Genomic DNA, 21,703 nt, shown 5'->3' with positions numbered 1-21,703 from the left:
AATCTTTCTTTTGGGCTTCTGTGCATCTATTGTGGAAAATGATATGCAAATGCACGACCTTGTAACGCTTGGGAAAGTCCAGAAGAAAGAAGCAGGCTTCTGATTGGCTGCCGTGCCGAGTATGCAAATTTCAACTGCAGGTAGCCTATGTCTGTGTGCTGAGAAACGATACACGTGTACTCTTTGCGCGTGAGGGCGAGGGCGTCCGTGGCGAGTTTGTAGAGCGCGCGGTGAGGACAATACGTACATCCATCCGACAGTACATCCGACTTACATCCGATTTACAACCGGCGCGACTTACGACAACCCATATGTACGACCACCAGACCCTATTTTTTGTATTTTAATTCTTCGCCTGGCACAATGTGGTGTAGTAAACACAAAAGTTAATTTTGGGTTGCTATTGACTGCACATCTGTGAAAATATTCCATTCTTCCCATGTTTGCTGATGCAAGAAAATCACGGTCGATATAAACATAACAGGCGCGTGTTTCTACGTCGTCACACAGGACACCACACACCGTGCGAGCAGCCCGGTGGCCTGCCAGCCAGCATATCACTCTCGCACAGCAGTGTGATGGCACCGGAGGGGGGGGGGGGGGGGGATGTCCACCGGCCTAGGCGAGAGCTGAGGCGGGTTGGCGTCGACGGTGAGTGTCCCCCGGCATCGCGCCGGCAAGAATGCGGCGGTAAAAGACGGAGGCGAGAACGCGGCAGCGAGAACGCTGCGGCGAGAATGCGACGGCGAGAGCGCTGCCGCGAGAACACTGCGGCAGATCTACTGCCGGCGCAATGCCACCGACGCGTTCTAAGTCGGATGTTACCTGTATACATACAGTATAGGTAATGCTATAACTGTTAATGCTAACGTTAGCACGTTTTTAGCCTGAGCCCGCATGAACCTAATTTGAATATCTACAAGACCTTTCCGTTACCTAACATCGTCAATACATCTCATCAAAAGTTAAAAGCAAATTACATTTTGCGGTACTTTTTTTGGTATGAAAACGTCGTGTTTATCCGTGTTGAGGGTGAAATTAGAAGGAAAACACATCAATAACACGATGGTGAATTGTTGTGTGTTGCACCAAGACTACTATTGATATTCGTTGACACAAATTCCCAGCAGACAAATCAGCACATTTCCAACGGAACTTTGGCGCCATCATTTGCATTTTCTGGGACACTACATTACTTTCATTGACAGCTCGAATTAATATGGGAGGACTCCTTTAATTGATATCAAACATTTATGCTTTCCTCTTCAGAACTATTTGAATCATATTCATAACTGGATGAGTAACAAGAAAGCAGGGGGGGGGGCTATGGTTAGCGTGATGGTACTGGAGGTGTTGTTTTCAACTCTAACTGCCGGTGGTCTCCCCATCAGGAAGTCCAGCAGCCAGTTGCACAGGGAGGTGTTGATCCCCAGTTTGCTCTGTTTGTCGGTGAGCTGTTGGGGGATGATGGTGTAGAATGCTGAGCTGAAATCGATGAACAGCATTCTGAGTCTTGCTCTTTAGGTGAGTGAGGGCTGTGTCCCGAAAGTTCCGACTCGCCCGGAAACGATGGTGGAGACGGCAACCGTTGCCTCTCCAGCATATGATGGGTGGCGGCCTGAGGGGAACGGGACTCAGCCTGGGGTGGACGAAGACGCGGCATGGCTCGTCGTGGACGAAGACGCGGCACGGCTCGTCGTGGCCGTGAGTGCGCTCCCTCTCGCATGTTCACGCGACGACGCATGGCGCGGCGTGGACGTTGCACTGCCAGGCGCAGAGTGGCACCCCGGACGGCCGTATGGGAACAGATCTCGGCCGGACGCCGACGTCGGCGTGAACTGCCCGGCACCGGGGAAACGAGACCAGTCCTGAGCCGCTCCGGCATCCAGCGGTGAATGGGGTCTCAGACTGACGTTGACGCGGACGTTGCACGGCTCGTAGTGGATGCGATTCAATTCAACATGCACGACGACAGCGTGGCTGGACGTGGGCGTGCACTGCCAGACACCCAGCGTCACCCTGCACGGCCACCTGGAAGGAGGTCTCGGCCAGACGTTGACGTGGACGTTACGGCTCGACGAGTGACGCAATTCAAACTCAATGAGGCATGGGCTAACGTGAAAGTAGCATTGCCAGGCACAGGGTGGAAATGAGACGGGTCCGTTGTACCTGCGGGATCCGATGCTTGATCAGGTCATTCTGTCACGATGGCGGATGCGGATCCCAAAAAGCAGCAGGAGGGAGCAGGAGGTTGTTTGACAAATTGTCTTAAAATAAAGGTCAGCAGGAACAAAATGTAAAACATCATAATCATCTGAACAGAAAAAAGTATCAAAAGAAAACCAAGTGTAAAAGTCTGCCAAGGTTAAACAAACACATGCACAGCATACAATGCATGTAATTGCAGACAAAGCATGCAACAAACAATGACCCGACACCGGATGGTAGTGCTGGGAGTCCTTTTAAGTGTCACTAATTGTAACGACCAGCACCTGTGAGGCAGTGTCACGGTTTGCGAGGTGGTGATGGCGGGTGCGGATCCCAAGAAGCAGGCAGGAGTGAGTAGGAGGTTGTTTGACAAATTGTATTAAATTAAAGGTCAGCAGGAACAAAATGTGAAACATCAGAATGGAAAAAATACAAAGTAGCAAAAGAAGACCAAAAGTAAAAGTCCGCCAAGGTTAAACAAACACATGCACAGCATGCAGCCAACAAGCAGCAAACAATGAACCGACCCCGGATGGTCGTGCCGGGTGTCCTTTTAAGTGACAGTGATTATAACGACCAGCACCTGCGATGCTGATGGCAGGGCTGACGTCGCTACCCGTTGGTCGCCAATCTGATCGGGACGACCAGCACCTGTGCAGGTGCAGGCGGGGCCGACAGCGTCCCCCGTTGGTCGCCAACCAGATCATGACAGTACCCCCCCCCTTCAAGGGGCTGCTTCCAGAAGTCCCAACAGTCTCCCAAAAGGTCCACTCGCCAGGGAACGGTCGGTGGAGAGGGCAACCGTTGCCTCTCCAGCATACGACGGGCGGCGGCCTGATGGGAACGGGACTCGGCCTGGGGTGGACGAAGACAAGGCACGGATCGTCGTGGGCGTGAGTGCGATCCCTCTCGCACGTTCACGCGACGGTGCATGGCTCAACGTGGACGTCGAACTGCCAGGCGCAGAATGGCACCCCGTACGGCTGTATGGGACCAGGTCTCGGCCGGACACCGACGTGGGCGTGAACTGCCCGGCACCGGGGGAACGAGACCAGTCCAGAGCCGCTCCGGGATCCAGCGGTGAGTGGGGTCTCGGACTGACGTTGACGCGGACGTTGCACGGCTCGTCGTGGATGAGACTCAATTCGTCATGCACGACGACAGCGTGGCTGGACGTGGGCGTGCACTGCCAGTCACCCAGTGTCACCCTGGACGGCCACCTGGAAGGAGGTCTCGGCCGGACGTTTACGTGGACGTTGCGGCTCGTCGAGTGACGCAATTCAAACTCGCTAACGTGGACGTAGCATTGCCAGGCACAGGACGGAATGAACCGGTCAACCATCGGGTCCCGCAGGTACATCGGACCCATCTCATTTCCACCCTGTGCCTGGCAATGCCACGTCCACGTTAGCGCAAGCCTCGTCGAGTTGTTCAACACCAATTTCCACCATGGGGAAATGTAAGAATTGTTATATCGGAACGAAGTGGAGGACAACAAGAAGCAAATCTTTCATCGTGAAAGAGTTCGACGTGCCGCAGAATACTTAAGAATCAACGTAAGTAATGTAAACGTTGCAGTTTTTGTTTTCCATACATGTATTTAAGTGTGTTCTATTCAGATATCTTTATCGCTTGCAATAATCATTGTTTTTCATACAGTATGTACATGCTGGTGTTCGTGGTTTCTCTCGTGTGTATAGAGCAATGTTGAGTGCTACTCACAGTCACTAGAGCAAGAGTGTGTTATGAAAATAATAAATGAAGTTTTTATTTAATGCATAAGTTTATTTTTCACTTCGCTACAGTACAAAAGCATGCTAGATACGCAATCCATAAACTCAAGGAGAAAATTACATGCCATATCAAAGATCCTCCATTTATTGCCGGCTTTTAATGAAGTTTGGCGCAGGATCGGATATATCGATAGTCCGGTTATATCGATATGTTTTTCCGACTCCCGAGAATATAGATATAACGAGACTTTACTGTATATGTATGCATTTCAAGTCTGAACATTGTTTTTCAAAACTGGATTTAAAAAATATCTGCAAGTCTTTGGTTTAACACAATCAAATGTATGAAAGTGGTCACAATGTAAATAGCTCACTGCACCCATTTTTTTCAAATGAAATGGAGATGAGGCCTGTGTCTGAGATTAATGATCTGCATGATTTGTCTGCAAAACTGAGGTATAACCGAGGAATTGATTGTGCAAACCATGTCGCAGTCAAATGGTTTGTGCTAAATGGTAATAAGTACATAAGCGATAAATACATGATCATTACTAATATATTAAATGGTGAGGTGCCAGATTTTGGACTGATTAAGAACACATATCTTGTCAGTTCTCTGCTGTATTGTTTTGAATATCAAACATTGGAAACTATGACAAAGAGTTCATGGCATACAAAGTTGAAGTCCCACACCTTGCTCAGGCCACCGAGCAAGTGGATGTAGAAAAACTAGTTGATTTCACCTTATACTACACATTCTGGAACAAAGGCCAAACTTACATACTTGTCAAATATTATCTTGATATGTCATTGCATTTTACAGATGTTCCAATAACGTATGAGTTTGTTCTGTAATACAAGTTATGAGAGGTAACTTGGCATGTGTGCCATTATGTGGTATAATATCTGAATAAGTTGTATACAATATGCACAAAACGTGCATACTGTATTAAATACCCCATTTTGTTGAGGACAGTGTAATTAATCTTACTGTGATTGCTGTAGTTTGCAATAAAACAGTGAACTCAATTGCGTCATCATGTTCTTAATATTAGAGGATGCGAGAGATAGGGTGCTTAAAATGAGAAATATCATTGACCCAGCACCGTTATACACCTCATTATTGATCAAATACCTGTATACCTGTGTTGATTCTGGTTTTAGGCATTGAATTACTTAAAACAAGTAGAATTATGTTCATAACTAGCTCAAATATTTTGGTGAGATTATTGAGAATACATTTTCATGAAATAAGCCATAGATTCTTACAGATGTAATGCCAAATTAATTATGTAGATTTCTCCACTGCGAGACTAATAAAGGCAAATCCAATCCAAATAAGAAACATTGCCTTGTCAAACAAAGTATTTACAAGTATTTATTGCAGTGATTTAAAAAATGTTATTTTATTAAGATTAGATTTTTTTGGAGTGCATTTCCGACCTTTCTTAATGATGTACATTTTTTCTTGAAACGTCCGTCTTGAAATGGCTTTAACAGTAAATCTGCAGCTAAATCCATTACTTCTCCTCCTATAGCTATTGTGTACAAAATACAAAACCGACACGACAATGTACCTTCATAAGCATTCGCTGGACAGCTCTGGGGCCATTGTGCTTTTTTGCGCCTGTAATGGGCAGCATCTTCACAGCCCCGCTTTGTTCAGCGGAATGGTCGGTGCTGTTGGACAGTCTGCGGCTGGATGGGTGCATGGCTTGAGGAGCCCGCGATGAGAAGGAAGGAGCTTCAGCGAAGAGCGCCAATGCGTGTGTAGATCTGTCGCGGCTTGGAATTGAACTGGATTTATGTGGGACAGGAGATGTGAGACAATCTCCTTACGTCAATGGATCCCTTGCACGCTGGGTCCGAGAGGACAGTAATTTCATCTGTGCCATATGGCATGCATATTAGCATATTTGACAATAAAGCGGACTGACTTTTTTTTTACAGCTGTGTGTTTGCTTTCAACATTTAGCTTGTAGTAGACGTGCACATTCCACCATGACGTCTCTGATTCACTGCTGAAAAAGACGCTTTGATACTCTCCTCTTTCTCCTCTAGTGCTGAAGTGCTGAAGAATGGATGACTCTGTGTCTTTGTGTTGTCATATTATTTTTTTTTTCCAATATGGCGGCGCGTGAACACACAGCGGCTCCTCTCTCTCCCGGCAAATTGGCGTTTTCGTGTTTATTATGTCTGTCAAAGTCATTATAAGTGCCTTGCACGCTGGGTCCGAGAGGACAGTAATTTCATCAGTGCTGTATGTCATGCATATTAGCATATTTGACAATAAAGCTGACTTTGACTTCAGATACAGTGTGCTAGCCAGTATGTTCTTGTCATTGCGGCTATTGGAAGTGGAGGGGTTCGTATTTTTGTGTGTGTGGAATGCTCTATTTAAAGGATTGCCGAGGGAGAAGAGATGGACTTCATTTCAATACAGTTTTTTCTTCTTTTTTTTTTTCATCTCGTTTCATGAACTCCAAACACACCCTCTTCCAGTGACGCGACATCACATCATGCCCTCCTTCAAACAATCACACAAACAAGCCAAAACCATCATAAAATGAATATAACTCCGACTACTCCAACAATTTAACAAAAGCTTACATTTTCCACCCTCCCACCAGAGAAATGTCCTCATTTCTTTTTGTTCATTTAACCTTCCAAGTCAAGAAATGAACAACATTGCATGGTCCCTGTTCTGTGGTCGCTTCAGTGATCCACTGTGGAATTTTCTGCTGGTCCAGCAGTATCACTACCTGGGACAAAAAAACTGGAGTGTATGGTCTAGAGCAGGGGTCGGGAACCTTTTTGACTAAGAGAGCCATAAAAGTAAAATATTTAGAAATGTTTTTCAGCGAGAGCCACACGCACGCGCGCACGCGCATACAAATGCTCGCGTGCGCTCGCACACACGCGGACACTTTTCAACAAAATATCAGAATTCATTATTTAAAATAACTGTGATAGTACTCACCGTTAACATGAATGGTTTTCCGTTCCTTGTGTTTGGTAAAATTCCAGGAAAACGATCGGAATGAAATTCAATTTGCCGGTCCAGAGGCGAAGTTACTGCTAGCTAGCCTGCACACGGCTCATAAACTTCCACACTTGCTATCTGCAATATACTTCTCGCAGAAGTATGTTGATGCTAACGTTAACATGGGGCTTGTTAAAATGTCACTGACATTCGACTGTTTCATCGATGGTATTGTTTCATTGCAAATTAGAATCCGAACATTTTCTCTCCTCTAATGCTCCGGTGCATTCACGCTAAAGTGCACTAGTTGGGCTCATTTAAAGGGGCGTTTTGTTTCAATTTGACGGCCTCTATCATCCAATCAAAATGGCGCTTTCGGCCATTCTAGGTCAGTGTCATCCAATCAAAATTGCGCTTTCCGCCAACTGCAGCCCCAACGGGAAATGAACGGCGAAAAAAACGACAATATGTATTTAGTTTTATCGGCGAGCCATATGCAATCATCAAAAGAGCCATATATGGTTCGCGAACCATAGGTTCCCGACCCCTGACTCAGACAGTAATGCTTTCAGTGACTGGTTTGTGTTGGAGTCAAATAGGTTTCATCTATCTCATCTGGAGGAGCAGTCACCCCGGAAACATGTGAAGCAGCACAGCATGACTCTTTTAAAGCTACAGTGTCCAAAGATTAGGTTGAATAAAACTCACCAATGTGACCGACGTGCAGTCAGAGGTCTTTTTCTGTTGTGTTTAGAACACGAACGACATGAATTTACTTTTGTACTTTGCTGAGAGTATGGGCCACGACAATATCAGATGAAGGGTTGGGCATCAGGACTCCAACATCGTAGGTGGGTACTGGAGATGCGGCTGTCGGACCCGCAACAGATGCTGTTTCACTCAGAGCCGGAATGCAGACAGGTGTCATCACAGAGACGTTGCAGCAGGCCGCTACATTGTGGTCCTTTGGGAATCAAGAGAAATTTATGTCCCAGAGTATCAACTGGCCTTTGCTGACATCGAGGTGCTGGTGCAGGAAGTCCATCCTTAGATCACAGAATGATGAGCTCCTCTGATTACCTGGAAGTCGTGCTGCAACAGTTCTCTTCCTAAGCGGATATCTAGTGACAGAGTCCCCAAAGTGTCCAAGCATTGACCATTGGCAGAGTGGGCCAAAATGAAGGATATCTTCATAGGGCGCTTCTTCAGTGCTGGATGTGATGCTCTGAAATCTTCACTGAAGATGGAAACCGTGGACCCGGTGTCGAGGATGGCAGATACTTTAATGTCATTCACAATGGAAAGGATGTTGGGGGTCAATATTCTTCATATTGTCGTGATTATCAGGCTCCAAGTTGTTGGTTAGGGCCATTATTTCACGAGCTGAGGTCTGCGCTTCAAATCAGCTAGTGGGTGTTTCCCTGTTGCGTTGATCGGGAAGTGCCGGATTGCACTCACCTCTCAGGAGACTGGAAGTGAATATTGTGTCTTGCCGGTAGGTCGTTCACCCTTTCTCTCGGTGAAGGTGAATTGTATTGTTTTCTGTGCGGACGATCGGTCCGGGACTCCTAGTCATGGGACTAGGAGACTCCCCTTACGGTGTAAGCCCCTTACGGGAGTCCCCTTACGGTGTATTCTGTATATCTGGAGGATGATTGGATTGGATTGGATTGGATTTGCCTTTATTAGTCTCGCAGTGGAGAAATTTACATTCCACAGCAGCAAAGTTATGAAAGAAATGAAAGTAGAAAAGCAAAACACAGGAGCTGCTGGAAAGGCAGCCACTCTCGCGGTCAAAAGAACAAAAAAACTAAATAACAAATAACATGACAACACAAAGACACAAACAGACATTCATTCTTAAGCACTTTCTGTATCCTCTTTGTTACATAAAGCAGTTCCAGATGAAAGAGGAGAGGATCAAAGCGTCCCTTCACCAGTGGATCAGGGACATCATGGTGGAATGTGCACGTTGACTACAAGCTAAATGTTGAAAGCAAACACGCAGCTGTAGCATCCATTGTCGAGAAGAGATTGTCTCACATCTCCTGCCCCACATAAATCAGCTTCAATTCCATCCTGCGACAGTTCCATATACGCATCGGCGCTCTGCGCTGACACCCCTTCCTTCTTATCGCGGGCTCCTCAAGCCATGTATCCATCCAGCCGCAGACTGTCCAACAGCACCGACCTTCCACTGAACAAAGCGGGGCTGTGAAGATGCTGCCCATTACAGGCGCAAAAAAACACAATGGCCCCAGAGCTGTCCAGCGATGACAGTCGAATGGCACAGACATTCCTCCCTTTCAAAAACAGTACTGGCATATTCATGCTGCTGAAAAGGCGCAACCGCTCAGTACAGTCTCCTCCTTGATGAATGTCGTGGTCAAAAATGCTGAAAAACAATCAGTATCCGTTCCACACGACGCACAACAACACAAAGTGACAAAAGAAAACACAAAAACAAGACAAAAAAAGCAAGGCTGCCTACTCGGGTGTCTGAGATTGAATTCCGGACTTCTATCAGAGAATATGTTAGGTGAGTAGTGGTTCTGGACTGGTGTTGACCATGACGGTCAGATGGAGAATGGCGGCGTGCACCACAAAGGGGGTCACCAGATGTGGGAGAGAGAATGGCCCAGTGGTCAAAGCGCTGGCTGTGATGGGTGAACGTATCCTGTAGTTGCTGGTCACTCTCTCGGTTACTCACTGTAAGTGTCAGTCCAATTGCTTTCAGATTTGTGTCCGAAGCAGCATCAGAACATGTCATTACCACATGGTACAAAGTTTGCAAAAGTGGGTTTGAAGAATGTAGGTTTATTGCTACACGTGCTCTTTCACAGCGTCTAGCAATAACGAGGGCTTCATCAAGGTCTCCTGCTCCAATCTCATTGATCTTCACTTGCAAGGCAGAGTCCAAGCCAGCCACGAAGCGACAAAACCGCTGTCCTTCCTGTGCTGCATGGCCATAATAAGGGAAGGCTTTGATAATGAGGCGGGTGATGTCGGCACTGTACACTTCTAAACTTTCACCAGGCTTGCGGGGACGAGCATTAATATGCGTTTGGAAAAATGGCTTGAATTGGGTAGGACCAAGAACATCATCTTTTTGACAGCCTTGTAGTTTCCCTGGGGGAGAAAGGCTATCCCAGTAAAAAAATGCAGCCTCAGCTAACCTCATTGGTAAAATTGAAGCCAACACAGACGACAGTTCAGTGGTTGGTTTGTTATACATGGCTTGCATTGACACTTAAAAACGTCAAGACTAGTTAGTAAACAACACGGTCCATCTCCTTTAAAAACCTGTGGTAAATCAATATTGAGGCGTCCTAGTTGATTAACATTTTCAGTGGAATGAGCCATTTCAAAGGATTGATTAATGGAAGTCTCAGTATTGGACATGGTGCACTCAAATGATGGTCGTAATATTGTCCAAAAAGAAGTTTGGGAAAAATTCAAACTGCAGGAAATCTCAAAATCTCATCCAATTTAACAACTAGCAGCTGCTATACAGTAGAGCGCAAGAATCCACGTTGTTAGCAAAGTGACAATTATCAAGGAAAAAAAATCATTTCATAAAAATTGTCAAGAAGCTCCACAAAACATACCAGCACATCTGCCACTAATTGTAACTTGAGGGGTTATTTTTGTTGTTGTTTGTGAATGGCTTTCAAGGATTGCCGAGGAACAAGAGATGGACTTCGTTTCAATGCAGCTTTTAATTTTTATTCTTCCTGCCCTCCTCGATCTAATCAGACAAACAAGCCAAAACTATCATAAACTTAATACAACTCCGACAACCCCAACAATTTTGCAAATGCTTACACGATGATTGACTGGTGACTCAGCAATCATAGTTTGCAAAAACTATTACGTTACCCAGGCCTGCGAGCAGGTCCTGCTCGCCACCAACTCGAAATCTGATTGGTTAAAGCAATCGACATTAATTGAAGCAATAGTGTCATTGATACAATATTTAATGCGACAGAGCCCGCAGAACTGATTGTGAAGGCGTTCAGGTAGATTTCTGACCCAGGTAACAAATGATGTCTGAAATGTGATTGGTTAAATGGTTAAAACCTAAACACACATATGGAAGCAGCACAACAGGGAAAAAGCAATGAAAGGAAGTAGAGAGACCGTTTGGAATTATTTAATAAGAATTTATGAACAAAATATATTTAATCCGTCTTTGATTCAGATATTTTTAGACCAGCAGAGAAGGCCGTGCAGGCCCTGACGGCCTGCCACTGAAGGGAGGAAATCGGAGTACCAGGAGAAAAGTCAAGCAGGCACGCTGAAAAGAAGCAAACTCCACACAGGGAGGCTGGAGCCAGCATGTAACCCACAAACTGCATTTGTGGTGTCGATGCAGTAACAACTGCACTACCGGGATGCCCTTGTGAAGGTTAAAATATTTTTAAAAATAAATCTGCAAACTTGTTGCATTTAAGCTGTTATGACATACACTGAGCAGTGTGAGACATTCAGACATAGTGTGAGTGCACTAGCATTTTTAAATTTCATTCTTCTGCTAAATTTTCATCATAACTGAGTGAATCTGATGAGAATATGAAGGTACTTCACATTATTTCATAGTCTTATAAGTTTAAAAGAATTCAAGTGTTTCACTTTAACTGCTATGGTGTTGTGAGACAAAAAAAAACTAGTGAAAGCAATGTCCACGGTATTGATGCATTTTTTGCTGCATTTTCCCGTGCAGAGAGTGAGTCACTTATCCCTTTCCAGCAGGAACAGTCTTATACGTGTGTATGCGCCGCATGTTGACCTGAGTCAGAGGTGAGGACTGTAAAAGACTTCTCTGTTCACACTGCTCTGGAGCTTGGCTCTGTTGACACATTTCTTGCTGTTTTGAGCCTTTTGATTTCTCGTTCAGGCACATTGCAGGCAGGAAAATGAGTATTGATCATTAGGAGTTTTTATTCGGGCAACTTTCTATATTTCACTGGGATTGGAATTGAACATCCATCCCTCCCATCCATTTATTGTACCGCTTCTCTTCAATGGGTTGCAGGTAGGCTGGAAACTTTTCAAAGCTGAGGTCAAAAGGTGAGTTTTGTTACAAGATCTTTGCGATGTTTGACCCCGTGTGTAGTCAGCTTAAGACAGCAGGAATGAACCAGACCGAGTGAGATTTGCTGCCACTTAACACAGTAAAGTTGTGCAACATAATTGCTGAACATAGGCTCAGAACTTTGACCCGGTTTATAGTTACAGTATAAAACCAAGATAAAACTTTCATTTGGACTGAAGAGTCAGCAGAGAGGAGAAACGGAAGAAGAAGGTAATCATGGCCACATGGAGCACGACAGCGGGAGCCCTCCTGTTAATTCTTCATGCTGGTAAGAGAAATGTTTAGGTGCACTATAGATATATTCATGATGTAATTAAAATGTACGCATGCATAGTCATTACTTGATGGACAATAGCGTACTTTGGCAAAGCTAGACATTTATTCGTGTAGTGGCCAAAGGGTCTGCGCACACACCCACATACACACACCGTATTGTATCGTCATACTGGGAATCCTTCATTTATGAATGAAGACATTTTATGTTTGTATGTTGTGTTAACAAATCCATCAATCTTCTCCTTCTTTAAGCCAAACATGATGTTTTGAAAAAAACACAAGTTTTGAAATACAGTAAAGTCTCGTTATATCGATATTGGATATATCGATAGTCCCGGTCATATCGATACTATTTCTATGCACGCACGGAGAAAATTACATGCAAACAGGGTCGGATATATCGATAGTCCCGGTTATATCGATATTTTTTCGGACTCCCTTGAATATCGATATAACGAGACTTTACTGTATAATGAAAAATTATTTCACCTGAAGTACAAATGCGTTTATATTCATTTGAAAGTTAAGTTAAGCTTTATTGTAAAAAATGCTCAATGTCAACATACAGCGCATATTTTTTTCACACGTTCCTCTCTCAACCCCAATGGAAATATGCGGTGCATAGAAAATGATATATAGTAAACTATAGGCAAGCAAGTGTGATTGTTGTGGCTTAAAGCTGAGATAGTGAACATTTTAAATGCTATCGATGAAAAGGTTTCTTCAGCCGTCATCTGTACTTCTTTGACGGTGTCGGACGATTCACTTCTCATCCGAGAGGCTTCGACAGCTAACTAAAATTTTGCTGGTAGCTCTGGCCCATAACTATACCCCGACTGTCCAGAGGTGGCGGTGCCAGACCTCTGATAGGTCCCGGCTCTAAGGTTGGGGGGAGCAGAGGACTATTTCCTGAGGGTACACTGATTACTTCTATTGTCCTGGCTGATTATGGTCTATGTACTGCAGATTGAAGCCAACTAGTATTATCCCTGCAATGTTGATAAAGATTTTTTGAGAAGTTGTTTAGTCTCCCCAATGTATTGCTCTTTACAATCTTCATTTTTATAATGTATTGAATAAACTACATTACTATGTTTTTGCTCCGACCACCACAGGCACGACTGTCACCTTTACCTTCCAGGCTCTCTCCAGCTCCTCTCTGAGCCCTTGGTATTTCTCGATTTTCTCATGTTCCTTCTTTCTGATGTTCCCATCACTCGGGACCGCTACATCCACGACAACGGCTTTCCTTTCCCCTTTATCTATGACCACGATATCTGGTTGGTTGGCCATTACCATCTTGTCAGTCTGTATCTGGAAGTCCCACAGGATTTTTGCTCGGTCATTCTCCACCACCTTGGGGGGTGTTTCCCATTTTGACCTTGGGGTTTCCAGTCCATACTCCGCACAGATGTTTCGGTAGACTATGCCAGCCACCTGGTTATGGCGCTCCATGTAGGCTTTCCCTGCCAGCATCTTACACCCTGCAGTTATGCGTTGGATTGTCTCAGGTGCCTCTTTGCACAACCTACACCTTGGGTCTTGTCTGGTGTGGTATACCCCTGCCTCTATGGCTCTGGTGTTCAGGGCCTGCTCCTGGGCAGCCAGGATGAGTGCCTCTGTGCTGTCCTTTAGGCCAGCCCTCTCTAGCCACTGATAAGACTTCTTGAGATCAGCCACTTCTGCTATGGTTCGGTGGTACATCCCGTGTAGGGGCTTTTCCTCCCATGATTGTCCCTCTTCCATCACCTCATCCTCTGTTCCCCATTGTCTGAGACATTCTCTGAGTACATCATCCGTTGAAGCCTTCTCTTTGATGTATTCATGGAGCTTGGATGTTTCATCCTGGACAGTGGCTCTCACACTCACTAGTCCCCGGCCTCCTTCCTTACGGCTTGTGTACAGTCTCAGGGTGCTAGACTTGGGATGGAACCCACCGTGCATGGTGAGGAGTTTTCGGGTCTTAACATCCGTGGTCTGAATCTCTTCCTTTGGCCACCTTATTATTCCTGCAGGGTATCTGATCACTGGCAGCGCATAGCTGTTTAATGCCCGGGTCTTGTTCTTGCCATTGAGCTGGCTTCTGAGGACTTGCCTCACTCACTGGAGGTATTTGGTCGGAGCTGCTTTCCTTGTTGCTAGTTCGAGGTTGCCATTGGCCTGTGGTATACCGAGGTACTTGTAGCTGTTTTCAATGTCTGCTATTGTTCCTTCAGGGAGTGAGACCCCTTCAGTGTGGACTACCTTGCCCCTCTTAGTCACCATCCGACTACATTTCTCCAGTCCGAATGACATTCCGATATCACTGCTGTAGATCCCGGTTGTGTGGATCAGGGAGTCTATGTCCCTTTCGCTCTTAGCATACAGCTTTATGTCATCCATGTAGAGGAGGTGACTGATCGTAGCTCCATTTCTGAGGCGGTATCCATAGCCTGTCTTGGCGATTATCTGGCTGAGGGGGTTCAGTCCTATGCAGAACAGCAGTGGGGAGAGTGCATCACCTTGATATATGCCACATTTGATGGACACTTGCGTTAGTGGCTTGCCATTGGCTTCAAGTGTGGTTTTCCACACACACACACACACACACACACACACACATATATATATATATATATATATATATATATATATATATATATATATATATATATATATATATATATATATATATATATATATATATATATATATATAAATGTCGATATAACCGTACTGTCGATATGTCCGTCCTGCGCCGAACTGCATTAACAAAAGCCGCCAAAAGCCGCCAAAAGAGGGGTCCAAGCGCCATATATATATATGTATATATATGAGATGTGATTGCGAAATGTCTGACACGATGAGAAGCGAAATGTCCGACACCTTCAAAGAAGAACAGATGACGGCTGAAAAAACGATTGACCACTCCTGTATGACTGAGAGCTTACATGTATGTTTAAATTTAAAAGTTGAGGGAGTTAATTGTTCATGGGCAATAAACAGACATCTGGTGCTGAGGGAGGGGCAAGAGGCAGGCAGAACAGGGAAGAAGTTGTGTCTCCTGCCCACCTGCTGGAAGAAACTGTTCTTGTGCCAGCTGGTTCTCACATAGAAATATCACAGTGTAACAGCAACAGGTCAAAGAGGCTGTGAGATGAGTGGCTCGAGTCACCTGCTATCTGAGAGTCTTTAATGTACTACAGTAAAGTCTCGTTATATCGATATCGGATATATCGATAGTCCCGGTTATATCGATACTATTTCTATGCATGCACGGAGAAAATTACATGCAAACAGGGTTGGATATATCGATAGTCCCGGTTATATCGATATTTTTTCGGACTCCCTTGAATATCGATATAACGAGACTTTACTGTAGTTTGTACTTGTTGAGAAACTGTTTATAGAGCATCCAAGTTATCTGCTTTTTTTATTTGTTTGTTTCTTTTGTCTCCAAGTTTTTTTATGTGTGTTTAGCTAGCAGCCAATGATTAGCCAATTTATTCTCAAGTTATGTGTAACAAAACACTGTGGAAGACAGAAATTCACAAATGTCACACTACAAGACTGCAGACAAATGCACATAAAAACACATTTATGTTGTTGAGGTAATTCTGTTTAAAGATGTTCGTATAGCGAATTACCCCAACATATGTCATTCAACTAGGCTTTCTTTGATAACTTTCCTTATTAAATAGTCATACATCCCAGGAAAAGTGAATCTTCAGCATCCTAAAACAACAATAGTTACAAAAACACTACAGAACTCAAATGACAAAATTGTTTTGCTTGCTGTGAAATGCGAGAGATCGTAAAATACATTCAGGTGTTTTATTCTTTTGAGAAACCACTCATCAAATATATATTTACAGGTTGGTGTGCTCACAATTTTAGACTTCCATGTTGTTTCGCTTTCCTATTGTAAATAATTCAGAATTTCTATGCAACTAATGATGTTAAAGACTGAATAGTGGTAGTGTCATTTGATTACAAAAATGTTCTTCGTTTTCACTATAAAGATCACTTCTTATGATTTATTTTTAATGAAGCAAAGGAAATGATTCATGAGATTTAGTACACGTGAGTAAAACAGATGTATCTTTGTCTGCTCAGTGTGTGGTCAGACCAGCATCAGGTGGTGCACCATCTCGGACGCAGAGCAGAGAAAATGTGAGGCCATGTCCCAGGCTTTTGCCCAAGTCTCCATCCGGCCATCGCTCAGCTGCATTCGTGGAACCACAGTGGAGAACTGTGTAGAAAAGCTCCAGGTTGGAACCTGATTTATCGTCATATGCAAAGTTTTTAATACCCCACTTTTAAGCAATAACCGTCCTAAATTTATCTCTGATTTGGTTTTTGTATATCGCTTGCTATATCGCTGTTAAATAAATCCTTTTGGGGTTTGTGCCACAAAACATGTCAATAAATTTGGTAGTGTTTCAAAAGGGGGAAAAAATGAATGAAACCATTCATGCAAAAATACAAACTTCCATGAGGATTTTTTTTCTCCAGTGTAGGCAAGGAAAAAATAATGGCAATGGATGGCAACGCGCATAAGGGTCCATTTTTGTAGTTTTACGATCATTACCATCATTCAATGTAAAGAAAACAACATTCGAAGTGCTGTCACTCTCGTCATCACGTTCCCTGAAAAAGCTTGTTTTTCAACAACATACTTCAACCTCTATTGATTCGCTTGGTCTAGCTGTGTTGTGTTTGTCCTTGTATGTTTATTTGATGGTTTCTTCTGTAGAAAAAAGAAGCGGATGCTTTGTCCATGTTCGCCTCTGAAATCTACAACCTGGACAAGAGTGCCTCATTCAAGATAGCTGCAAGTGAATCAAAGGCTGATCGTAAGATTGTTTCTCTCCAGTGTTTGCTCCCTTCATGCGGTTGAATTGCTTCGTATCACAAGATCAAAGGGTAAAATAAGTCCCATTAAGTGCTGTCTTTATCTGTTGTGTACACTAGAATACATAATCTGTGTATTTTTTGTGCAGTTACATACAGTTCTCCTGTGAAACATTTTTTTACATGCAATACTTTGTTTTTCTTTTTAACCCCCCCCCCCCCATCCCTTTTCAATTTTCCTGCTGCCGATTGCAAATTTCTCCATTGTGGGGCTATTAAAGAGGCTTTCTTATTCTTCTTATTTCGTTTAATGTATGTTAAAAAAAACTGGTTCAACAAATGGTGACCAACCTCCATCCTTGAGTTATTAGATCACTTTCTTTACATTGATGGTGGCATATTTATCAATCATGTGTTAACCTTTGATTTGAAAAGGGGGAAATGGAACGCCAAGAGTATAGGACTGAGAGTAGGGACTTTAAATGTAGGAACGACAGGTAAAGGTAGAGAGTTGGTTGACATGATGAAGAAGAGGAAGGTAGACATATTGTGTGTCCAGGAGACAAGGTGGAAAGTGAGCAAGTTTAGAAGCTTAGGGTCAGGGTTCGAGTTGTTCTATATTGGTGTTGACAGAAAGAGAAATGGAGTTGGGGTTATCTTGAAAGAGGAGTTTGTTAGGAATGTCCTCGAAGTAAAACGAGTGTCAGAGAGAATGATGAGTCTGAAGCTAGGAATTGAAGTTGTGATGTTAAATGTGTTAGTGGGTATGCCCCACGAGTAGGATGTGAGTTGGAGGAGAAGGAGACATTTTGGTTTAGACTTAGATGAAGTCATACAAACATCCCTAAAAGTGAGAGTGTTGTTGGAGTTTAATTCCTGTTTCTCTTCTGGTTCGGAGTTCAACAGAATTTTATGATGAAATACAAGTGGGGACGATAGATGGTGAACAGAAAAGACTACTTTATTCTAGTAGAACAAAATGGAGAACATCTCTCGTCGGAGCGGGAAGCCAAGAGAACAAAACCCGCCTCCTCAAACTAGTTTAAACACCCAGCAGTTGATGACATCGTCTCAACTGAGCCTATCAGCAACGGACAAGTGTTGGGAGAACATTAGACTGAATGTTGATACTTGTTACACTCTGCATATGCAACGAGTTAACTAATAAGCTACATACATCCATATAGACTAAACTAAACATGCAAATAACATAGTATGTACTAAACTAAACACGATGTTTACGGATGTGTATAAATACACTCTATCAGTGTAATTGGTGGAGACTTCAATGGACATGTTGGCTCAGGAAACAAAGATAATGAGGAGGTAATGGGCAGGTTTGGACTTCACATGAGGAACACTGAAGGACAGGTGATGGTTGACTTTGGGAAGAGGATGGAAATGGCTATTGTGAATACTTTTTTTCAGAAGAGACAGGAACATAGGGTGAACTATAAGAGTGGAGGAAGGAGTACACGGGCCGACTATATTTTGTATAGACGGTGCCATTTGGAGTGACTGCATAGTAGTAGTTGGTGAGAGTGTAGCCAGATAGCATAGGTTGGTGGTGAGTATGATGACTCAGTTGGTGAGGAATATGAAAAAAACAAAAGCAGAGCTGAGGACAAAATGGAAGAAGTTGAAAAAGGAAGAGTGCTGCATGACTTTTAGGTAGCAGTGGAGAATAGTACTGGGTCGGCTGGCAAACTACAGTCTTGGTTTAATGCCAAGAAGAGTACAACAGATGCAAACACTTTAAAGATGTTGATAGAGAAGTACAGAGAAGGTCACAGGGAACTGCATTGCATTTATAGATCGAAAGAACACGTATGAAAAGGTGCCCAGAGAAGAACTGTGGTAGTGCATTAGGAAATCTGGAGTGACAGAGACGTATGTCAGAGCAGGACATCTATGATGACTGTAAGAAGAGAAGTCCAAGATGGCGCCCGAGTAGGCAGCCGTCAGCAAGTGCTCTCATGAGCCTTGCTTTTTTGTTGTTTTTGTCTTGTTTTGTGTTTTCTTTTGTCACTTTGTGTTGTTGGGCGTCATGTGGAATGGATACGGATTGTTTTTCAGCATTTTTGACCATGACATTCATCAAGGAGGAGACTGTGTTGAGCGGTTGCGCCTTTTCGGCAGCATGAATATGCCAGTACTGTTTTTGAATGGGAGGAATGTCGGTGCCATTCGACTGCCATCGCTGGACACCAAAGGAGCCATTGTGCTTTTTTGCGCCTGTAATGGGCAGCATCTTCACAGCCCCGCTTTGTTCAGCGGAAAGGTCAGTGCTGTTGGACAGTCTGCATGGATGCATGGCTTGAGGAGCCCACGATAAGAAGAAAGCAGCGTCAGCGCAGAGCGCCGATGCGTATGTGGAACTGTTGCGGCTTGGAATTGAAGCAGATTTATGTGGGACAGGAGATGTGAGACAATCTCTTTTCGTCAATGGATGCTACAGCTCCGTGTTTGCTTTCAACATTTAGCTTGTAGTCGACGCGCACGTTCCACCATGATGTCCCTGATCCACTGGTGGAAAAACGCTTTGATCCTCTCCTCTTTCCTCTAGAACTGCTTCATGTCATCACAGAGGGTACAGCAAGTCCTGAAGAATGAATGACTCTCTGTGTTGTCATGTTGTCTTTGTGTTGTCATATTATTTGTTATTTAGTTTTTTGTTGTTGTTCTTTTGACTTCAAGACGGTGCCGCGAGAGTGGCTGCCTTTCCAGCAGCTCATGTATTTCTTTTTTCTACTTTCATTCCTTTCATCACTTTGCTGCTGTGAAATGTAAATTTCTCCACTGCGAGACAAATAAAGGCAAATCCAATCCAAGACAGTTCTGGTCGGTGTGACAGACGAATTCAAGGTCGAGGTGGGATTTCACCAGGGGTCAGCTCTGATCCCCTTCTTATTTGCTATGGTGATGGACAGGCTGACAGACGATGTTACACAGGATTCTCCTTGGACAAGGATGTTTGCAGATGACATTGTGATCTGTAGCGAGAACAGAGAACAGGTGGAGGAGAAATCAAGAGGTGGAGTTTTGCCCTGGGAAGGAGAGGAATGAAGGTCAGTCACAGCAAGGCGGAATATATGTGTGTGAATGAGAGCGACCCTAGTGCAAGAGTGAGGTTACAGTGAGAAGAAATTAAAAAGGTGGAGGATTTTAAGTACTTGGGGTCAACTGATCAGAGCAATTGAGAGTCTAGAAAAGTGGTGAAGAAGCGTGTCAAGACAGGCTGGAATGGCTGCAGAAAAATGCTAGGTATGACGTGTGATAGAAGTGTTAACTTGGATGAAAGGAAAGGTGTATAAACAGCCATTATGTTTGGACTGGAGGCAGTACCACTGAAGCAAAGCCAGAAAGCAAAGCAGAGGTATCAGAGATAAAGATGTGGTTTTCCTTGGGAGTGACCAGGTTGTCTTGAATCAGGAATGAGAATATCTGAGAGACAACTCATATTAGAGGTTTTAGAAAGAAAGTCAGAGATTCCAGACTGAGATGTTTAGGACATGTCTGGAGGAGAGAGAGTGAATATATTGGGAGAAGGATGCTGAGCCTTGAACTAACCTGGCAGGAGACCGAAAGGAAGGCCAAAGAGAAGGTTTATTTATTTACTTTCCTGAAGCTCACTGTTAAGACTTTGTCACTTCAGGTACCGGTGCCGCTTACTTTGCAGTCGCCGTTGTGAAAAAGGTAAATTCCAGCATCAACATCAAAAACCTGGCCGGGAAAAAGAGCTGCCACACGGGGAAGGGCAGAACAGCCGGATGGAAGATGCCCATCGGACATTTCATAGACCAAGGCTACATGTCAGTCATGGGCTGTGACTTCTCAACGGGTATGATCCTCGCATTGTCGAAAGCCTTCAGAACCATGCTTTATATTGTGTGTGTGTGTGTGTGTGTGTGTGTGTGTGTGTGTGTGTGTGTGTGTGTGTGTGTGTGTGTGTGTGCGCGTGTGTGTGTGGATGTGTTCGTGTGCGTTTGTGTGTGTGTGTGTGTGTGTGTGTGTGTGTGTGTGTGTGTGTGTTTGTGCGTGCATGCGTGTGTGTTCATATTTGTGTGTGCGTGAGTGTGTGTTTCACCACATACATTTGTGCGTGTGTGAGCATGATCAGGTGTGGCACAGTTTTTTAACAGCAGTTGTGTTCCGGGAGCGAATGAGGTTGGTGATCCTGCATCTTTGTGCAAGCTGTGTGCCGGCAATGAGAATGGACAACACAAATGTGAGGCAACCAACAATGAACGATATTACAGCTATGAAGGAGCTTTCAGGTAACATACTGAATGAACCTCTGCAACATTAAATGGTGTTATAAAGTAATGCTAAGAATTAATTTGAAGATATGTGAGGAATCAGAAAATAGCCCAAGTTGACAAACTCTAGCAATGCAGTCCAAACTCTTAGTTTCAATGGACCAGAACGTTAATTATACTTGCTGCACCCTGTCAAAGGACTCCAAAGTGGACTACATGTGACGACGCTCGAGTTAAAAGGCAGGACTCGAGCGACGGGGTTTGGCGAAAGGGTAGGACCTGAAATACACGACGTGACAGGGTTTGAAGGAGCAAG

The 21,703-nt window shown here is 44.1% G+C and overlaps 1 protein-coding gene across 2 annotated transcripts in view; it reads left to right on the top strand.

Annotated features, from left to right (window-relative positions):
* Positions 1 to 12,181: 12,181 nt before the first annotated feature.
* The window catches only part of meltf (melanotransferrin), a 64,991-nt gene continuing 55,469 nt past the window's right edge, over positions 12,182 to 21,703 (top strand). The window contains exons 1-5 of one of the 2 annotated variants that reach the window (XM_089001173.1): positions 12,182 to 12,287; positions 16,391 to 16,545; positions 17,031 to 17,130; positions 20,808 to 20,969; positions 21,249 to 21,405. In XM_089001173.1, the coding sequence (XP_088857299.1) occupies positions 12,236 to 12,287; positions 16,391 to 16,545; positions 17,031 to 17,130; positions 20,808 to 20,969; positions 21,249 to 21,405 (626 nt within the window). In that variant the 5' untranslated portion in view covers positions 12,182 to 12,235. Of the gene's footprint in view, positions 12,288 to 16,390; positions 16,546 to 17,030; positions 17,131 to 20,783; positions 20,970 to 21,248; positions 21,406 to 21,703 lie in introns of both variants that reach the window. The other variant, XM_089001172.1, reaches the window with a different exon arrangement.

This window comes from Hippocampus bargibanti, linkage group LG07 (genome assembly GCF_051943395.1).
Source record: "Hippocampus bargibanti isolate YZ-2025 linkage group LG07, ASM5194339v1, whole genome shotgun sequence".
Lineage (NCBI taxonomy): Eukaryota > Metazoa > Chordata > Actinopteri > Syngnathiformes > Syngnathidae > Hippocampus > Hippocampus bargibanti.
This window is presented reverse-complemented; position numbering and strand designations above follow the sequence as displayed.